Source organism: Artemia sp. Qi Xiang Cuo, chromosome 4, assembly GCF_049724085.1.
Source record: "Artemia sp. Qi Xiang Cuo chromosome 4, ASM4972408v1, whole genome shotgun sequence".
NCBI lineage: Eukaryota > Metazoa > Arthropoda > Branchiopoda > Anostraca > Artemiidae > Artemia > Artemia sp. Qi Xiang Cuo.
The window spans coordinates 36,823,534-36,831,624 of NC_142797.1; the positions used below are offsets into that span (position 1 = coordinate 36,823,534).

General features: G+C 33.8%; 1 protein-coding gene across 2 annotated transcripts in view; it reads left to right on the plus strand.

The window, feature by feature from the left end:
- LOC148953070 (uncharacterized) overlaps positions 1-7,074 on the plus strand; it is a 107,438-nt gene extending 100,364 nt beyond the window's left edge. For both annotated transcript variants that reach the window (XM_089088277.1, XM_089088278.1), the window contains one exon: positions 1,526-7,074. In XM_089088277.1, coding sequence (XP_088944403.1) covers positions 1,526-1,659 — 134 coding nt within the window. In that variant the 3' untranslated portion in view covers positions 1,660-7,074. The remainder of the gene's footprint in view (positions 1-1,525) is intronic.
- Positions 7,075-8,091: the final 1,017 nt, after the last annotated feature.

Sequence of the window (8,091 nt, forward strand, 5' to 3'; positions counted from 1 at the left end):
GATATATTCATCCTATGTTATTTTATTTCATTAGCATTAGCCAAACTAGCAGTATGTAAAAGAGAGCGTTTAATACTGGAGTACCTTTGAACTGTAATTGAAGTCTACGTATTAGAGGGTTCTTAAAATGTAATCTTGCATCACTTAATGAGTAAAAATGAAGAGTGGCAGTAAATAACCCTTTTGAAGCTAGATATGCATAGAGCCAGAACTTCGGAGGGATTCAATTTCCCCTCCCTTACGCTCGTAGTCCTCTCATAAATTAACCCTTTATTTTTACTATCTAGGATAACACGTATGTGTTATTGCATGTGCCTTGTGTAAACTCAGCACAAGGAATCGAATGGTGCAGTCAGTATTGTCCTATCTTGTACTGTTACGAAGATAAAAAGAAACATACGCCAATAAGTGGCGTCTCTTTTTTTATCAGGTCTTGTTGCAATTCAGAATGACATAAGAGGATTGTCTTATGGAACTATAATATGTGGGGACCTGGCATTTGTCTCCTTTTTTGTCAAGGAAAAAGGAGACATACACCATAAAACGAATAATTTTGAATTTGCTCGAAATATTTGAATTTAATTTATACCACTGAAAAGAGCATAAAAAGTTGGTTTAGAATATGTTACCTTTTTATCCATTAGCCTCATCCTTCAGAGCGAACACTGCCAACAAACTTTTCTGTTTTTTGGCTCTCCTGAAAAGTTACAAAACGTCGCCCTTTTAATTATCACTGCCAATTTGGTGACTTTAGGGGGATAAGGCGTTATCTTTTCTATATAAAATTTAAACTATAGAGTATCAGTAAATCGATTTTTTATTTATTTTATTTTTTGTTTGTTTGCCTTGTCTATGTTAGTTAGGTATGCTCTTAGATTCCTTCTCTCCTAGATTTCAGGTCGATCGGCTTCTTTTTGAAGGTTGTCTTCAGTTTCAAATATAAATTTGAATTTGCGGTAAGGTAGTTTGTTATGACTAAAGCAGGAAGTACGCAAAATTGGATAAATATTTTTAAATGTAAACTGTTTCCTTTTCTTTCCAAGAAATAAGGACTCTGGTCATCCGTTTCTTCTGAAACATTGTACTAATTTCTTAACACCAAAAATCCTACTATATGATTTTAGGTCATTTATTATGGCCTTATAAATGGCCATTATTAGCCTTTTAGACCATTATTCTGGATTTTGATTGGTACAGCCCTTAAAACATTGGTCATTGGTATTGCTACGGGAAAGTTTGTTTATGTCTTAATAAAAGAATTGTAAAACTATAAATTTGAGTTTTCCACTTTTCGTATGGGATTAAATCAGAACCAGCGACCTAAAATCTGTCGAGTCTCTGGCTGGCCAAAAATGATGAAAACAACAGATATAAAACAGAGAACTTTCGTTCCGTTCTCAATAACACTTTTTTTTCTCTTCTCATATTCTCCTTTTCATTTTAATAACCTTCATGATTGTGTATTTGTTGATGTATAGTTATAAGCAATTTTTAATTTTTTAATCAAGTGATTGACTTACAATAGGTTCTGCTGCTTCGACAAGTGAAACTACAACTCCGCATGCAAGCGAGCGCCGCCGTAAAAATAAGAAGAAAACAGTTGACGACTCGCAGACGGTTACCAGACGACGAAAGCTATCTGAACATAAGGGGCAGTAGCTTCAAGAACAGTTTGCGTCTAAAAGAGTAATGTTATTCGTTCTGAGGAGGCTAATGACTTGTCCTTCGTGTATTAATAGTGTTTTCATAGCTTAGTTTTACTTTATATTGCATAGGTGATAATTTTTTCCCTTATTTTGGCGCCAGTTAAAGCGATAATGTTTTTAATTTTTAGTGTAAGTTGTTTTTCGGCTCTAGTAATTGAAAGGGTGTTTTGTCATATGACATAAATTGTTGGGATAGACCATATAGATAGAAAAAAGAATAGAGGCCAGATTCTGCAAAATTTGGGGTCAGTTTTCGCTGTTAACTCGAGGTCATGCTACATATTTAGAATTGAAATTTCTCGTTATGAAAGAATGCAATAGATGACACCAACTAGCCCGAATCTGGCCTCTATTTCCTTTCCTACCTCAGTGTGACACATAAACTAAAGAATGTTCGTCGGGGGTTTCGATTTTTTTTTTTAACAACAGGTTGTGTATATAAGAAAGGTTTTTTAAGGCATCCAAGATACGGCAAAACAATGTTATTGTCAAAAGCTCCAATTTTCAGCTACATTCGCAAATGAGAAAAGGTATTATGCATTTAAAAAAAAAAAGGAACACAAACTTCTAATGATTTTGAAAACGAAACAATGTATGAAAAATGGATTGGACTAATCAATCAACAGTACTGATCTTGATATGTCAAATAAATGTCACCTAATACCCTTTGAATTACCGTAGCTGATTTATTGTGTGGTGTTCTCCATAGCATGGTTAAACTTCAGACTTTTGGTTTTGGCTGCGTTTCTGTTTGTCTTTTTTGACGATGTATTGTTCGATGCTGCTAGATATAAAACTAAAAAAAGCTGTTGGTAATTGATTCGTAGAATCAAATAACTGATCGTATAATTCTACAAAACAGAAGCAAAAGCAAGATAAGAGTAAAAATGGACATAAGACTTTCGAAAAATTAATTGCGAAAAAAAAATTTGCTTTTTAAGCAAAAAGTAAACGTTAAGTCTGCCTCTGAAATGAACTTAATTATTAATTCATAATTAATATTTAGAATTAACTAAAGCAATTATGTCAGAAAGCTGGCTATTTTTGAATTATTTGGATCCATGATAAAGTCGTTTGAAACGAGGAAAATTTTTGTTTTGATGGAAGACATTATAGAAACGCAGCCTTCGAAAAAAAAAAAACACTTTCAATAGTAGTCGATTTGATATGCATTTCTACTAAATACATTCTTCCAAATTTCCGACCAAAGAGCACCATGATTTTTTTTCTTTTTATTTGTGAGACATACGTTCTCATATCTCCCTTTTGAGTTTCTAGTTCTTGTCTTTGTGCAGACGCTCCCAACCTTTTAATATGTTTACAAGTACCTGTTTAGGGTTGTTGCCTGGTTTGGGGGGTGGGGGGAATGTGGAATCTTAGTGTAAAACGTAAAACAGTTTTTTTTTTTTTATAGAAAGCTTAGTTCCATAGTTTTTAGCTATTCTGTGGCCCATGCTTGCTGTGTAAGTTGAAATCACTAGCTAATCCCCCCACCCCCCAATTCGCGGCAGAATTTATCAGCTATGGAATTACTTCACAAGATAAAGAACGGTTATGATATTGTACTTATCTTCAGCACAGTAGTGCGAAGTCTAGAAGGGATCAAGAGTCGGCTATCTGCAACACTGACGAGTTAATTGTGGATTATTTGAATAGAGCATTGGGAAATAATTTTAAAAGTATACATAGTATTGGCGACGATTTTGCATTGTGAATATTAAGTAACATGAAACCTAATTAATGCCAAAATGTACGTTAAACAATTTACAGTCACAAGTCTTTCTTAGTCTTATTAACTCTTGTGATATAGACTAAGCCTACAGAAGGCGTTAACAATTTGAATATCTTTAGATAACCAAAGAATTGGGACACGGAAGGGCCCTGCTTGCACCAGTCCTCTTCCCGTACCCCAATGATTGTGTGATTACGGCGAAGAATTTGATAAGAGCTTTGGATAATGTGGAAAGATAGTATTCAAATGTTCCTCGTATAACAATAGAACATAGCTTTTGGCTTAAGTCGTTTTTCTTTACAAGAAAAAAATCGTTTGTAAATCTTCCATTCCGCCAGAAGCTCGATCAACGTCAACAATTTATCGAACATTTTGCAACGTCATCAAAATTCCCCGGGGAAGTCTTCATTCTTACAAGCAATACAATTACCCTTGTTTACCCGCCAACAGGGATCATAAGTCTTCTATTGTATAGATTATGACCTCTGCGTTTGGGTGCCAGTAATTAGAGTAGAATCCCGCTAGTCTTGGTAATTGTCAGTTTACCATGGAGAATGGTTCTGACTCTTCTTAAAATAGTTTGAATATCTGAGGATTACTTTAGCTGAGAGTTTGGGATGAAAAATTATTGGGGGTGGTTGTACACACTTCATATGGCGATGCACTGTTAGTTGATATGTATGTCAAATGCATGTGTGTCTCTGTAAAACAGCACCTACAAACTTTGGGGACTGTGCTTCAAAGCTGCCTGACGCAAAACCTTCTTTCCCTCGTGGAGTGTTTACCCTTTAGGTGAGAAATCCAAGCAACTGACATTGCTTTGTGCCACTGTTTTAGCCTTAGGCGGTGTTGTACTGCGATGAGTTGTTAGTAGTAGTAGCATAAATGACAAGTTGAATTCAGTTAATTCCATTTATTGTAAAGGACTACGAAAATTTGCTCTTTAGTATTTTTTTTTTTTACCTTGTCACGTAACGGTATTTTTTTTTTATTCGCGTACCGGAACAGGTTACCGTATAATAGGCTGGGAGCGTCTGTCTTTGAGGATCAAGTTTGTATTTTCCCGGGTATCTAATGTTACAAAAGCAAAAATAGTCTAGATTAATCGTGTATAAAATGAATTTAGTTTATGAAAAGAATCCCTAGGAAATGTTATGTATTTTTTAGCATTTTATTCTTATAGCCGAAATTAATTGGTTTATTGTAAAGGTTTTGGAACGAGATTTTGTAATTGATATTGCTATTATTTAGTGAGATAGCCAGAGGGAAACAAAGGGGTTCACTCCTCAAAACTTGGAAAGCTGCTAGTTCCGATGAGATTTTCCTTTGGTTTGTAATCAATGCCCCCCCCCCTCCAAAAAAGTATGAGCCTGGCTACGTCATTACAATTGCAATGGTAAGATACTTTTTTTTAATTTTTCTGTATACGGAAAAAGAACGGAATCTATTTCTTCTGTGATTGGCTGAATGTTTGACTCTAAGAGTGCTTGCAAATTCACTTTAAGAATATTTGAAAACATGGATCATTCCTGAATAAATAGAAAAAAAAATGTTGGTCATATGCGTGTAACCTTATACCTCTTATCCCATTTCTGTGTTGACCTAATGGAAAGGGAAAATTTTAGGCAAAAGTTTTAAATTAAAGAAATTTAATGCTGAACTCCTATATAAATGTGGATATCTATTTCTTTATTGTTTTTTTTTTGTGTTGAGTTTTAAATAATATTCCAATCAGAAACGACAAGTTTCTGCAAAAAAACATACTCAAAACTTAATAATTATTTTTAAAAAAATAGTTGAATCTTTGATGATGTTGGATTGGTAAATAAATTCTTTTTTAGATAATTTAGAAGCTTTTTCATCCCTCAGCTTAAGTGGATGAGAAGGAAAAAAAAAATTTGAAGTGTTTATATGAATGGAGCTAGGGAGCAATAAATGACGTATGGCCAAGTTCAAATGAGGCTGGGACAAGACGGTTGAAACAGTTTGGAATAATTAAAGTTTCTTTTTTCGTGTGTTCGTCAAAAATGTGATTACTATGAAGAGAAAGGAAAATTCGTTTCATCCAGGACTTGGCTCTATATTTGGTCGACAACAGTAAAAGAAACGACTTCGATGCATCAATTATAAAAGAAAAAAGAGAAGCCATTTAAGTCCTAAAATTTATTCATTTTGATTTCTTGAAATGAGCCGTGCTTGCTTTATTCGACTTCCATCAAGAATTGGCTTTATTATGAACGCGAAAGACGAATTATAGTTTCAACTACAAATTGGGTTGCGTCAATGAAAAGAGGTCTCTTGAACAGATTTATAATTCTTTTGTAAGCGCTGAACCATACCTAATTTTTGAAATTCTCTTTCATTAGATATCCTTAGAAACAGGATTTTTGGACCTCATTCAGAGGGAGGGTCTTGTCCTCTTCGTCTCTCCACCTGTCAGTGTACCACTGTAGGTGATTAATTCAATTCAGGGCTCAGTCACTAAGTGAAGAGGAAGAAATAGCTCTATGCGTTCAAATGAATAGTCTTCAGTCACTCGGCCTTTTCATGCATTATGCCTATGGGCATCGAAATTTGCTTCTGTTAAAGTGGGATATGCAGTTGCTGCTGTTACGGCGATTGTTTATTATTTTTAATTATTTCGTGATGAATAAGCTTATCTCGACCGACTAGAATATCGTTTAAACTTACCTGGTTTTCTTGAATGTGATCTGATACAAGTATTTTATGGCCCCAAAATTCCAAAACTAGTCTTTTAGTTTATTTTTAGGTTCTGGGTATCTTGTTTTATTTTTGTATATCTGCTATAAATACCAATAAAGTAGCACCCTTCCGCGTGTAACTTTTTGTCTGGAGGAACCTTCTTGAAAAAAAAAAATACTTAGCAACTTATGTACCTTTTCTATTTAAAAAAAAGACGTGTAATCTAACTGTAATTGTTGCTCGTAAATAAGATATGCAAGATTGGGAACTTGGTGCTTTTATTGCTATAATAGATAACTAATATATTGAAAGAAATTTTATTCTTAAACTTACTCTTTTTACTTTTAAATGTCCATAAAAAAAAAAATCTGAACTTGCAGTAAAATTATTAGGAACAAAATAGGGTTTGGGAAAAGCCGTTACATGGCAATATTAGTATTTTAGAAGATAAAGGGAAATCTAGTTCCCCAAACTTGCTATTTTACCTATGATTATTATATCTTAGCTTTTATTCGCGGTATGTAGGATTCTTTATTAGTATGAAAACCATTGAGCGCGCAATATCTGAGTAGTACATGCGTTGTGGTTAAATGTTGTGTGGTGAAATTTCAAGTGTTATTTCTATCAATTTTGGAGATGCTAATGGAGGCGTTTAACATCAATAATTGTCTTCAAATTGTTTTTTGTTAGGCTTATTTAACCTAGTTTTGGTGCCTATTTCTTTTTGACTATTGTCCTCCTAGGGCGGGTTCAAATATTTGAGACCCTAGGATACGCCTCTAGCAGGGCTTTTATACGGACCGAATTGCGTCTGTTCTTTGAAGTCATCTGCATAGATGCTTCTTAGTTTCTTGTGTTATTACCATTTTTGCTGCTGTAATAACTCGTAGTGGTTGTTTTATCCTTTGTGAGAAATAAACCGCTACAACCTGACTTTTTTATATCTTGAACTTAAGCCTTTTCTCTTCTTTATGATGATGGTACGGAAACTTCAAATAAAACAAAGTTTTCATCCTAGGCGGGTATTAATATACCGTGCTAAGCATGTAAAATATTTTACCTTTTTATTAGCTTTTTCAGGCTGGAGAAAAGTTAAGAACAATCGATCATATTCCAAAACAGGAATTCCATAGTTCTCCTAAAAAATAATTTCTAAAAGTGCTAATAGAATAAAGATGTATTCTAATTGGGGTTTATATCTATCTTCATGAAAGTGATCAATCCCAAAGTTTATGTGATTTCCAATTTGAAAAAGCTAACAGAATAAAGACACGTTTTGTATGGGGTTGATATCTATCTTCATTAAAGTGATCAATCCCAAAGTTTATGTGATTTCCAATTTGAAAAAGCTAACAGAATAAAGACACGTTTTATGTGGGGTTGATATCTATCTTCATTAAAGTGATCAATCCAAAAAGTTTATGATCAATCCCATTTGTCTGTGTTTTGCATGAAAAGGGCAAAAACAAAAATATAAAGTAAAAAACAAGTGTAAAGTAAAACAATTGTCGATAAAGATTAGAAAAGCTATCCGATCGAAAATGATCTTAACTTACCAACATAATAATCCGTATTTAAAATATATACGGTAGATGGCTTCAACAAATATTCGCTGCTGAACTTTTCTACTTTTTTAAAAACCGTCCTTTACGCTTAGTACGACACGAATATTGCCAGATGATTTAAGCTATTACCAAATGCCACCAAAACCTGTGTCAATGCTTGAACTGTTATACAATTTTATTTTCACTTAGAAATTACTTTATAAATTTTTTTAATAAACAAAGCTCGTTTTATTTGAGACGCTCAGAAACCAAATTGGCAAAGTCCATTTTTCATATTTTTGGGATATCTTAGCAGTGAATAACAAGGCCTCAGCTATATATATCCGTAACGACATTCCCAGAAATAAGAACTAACACCAAAAAATTACAGAAAAAAGGCTCTGCG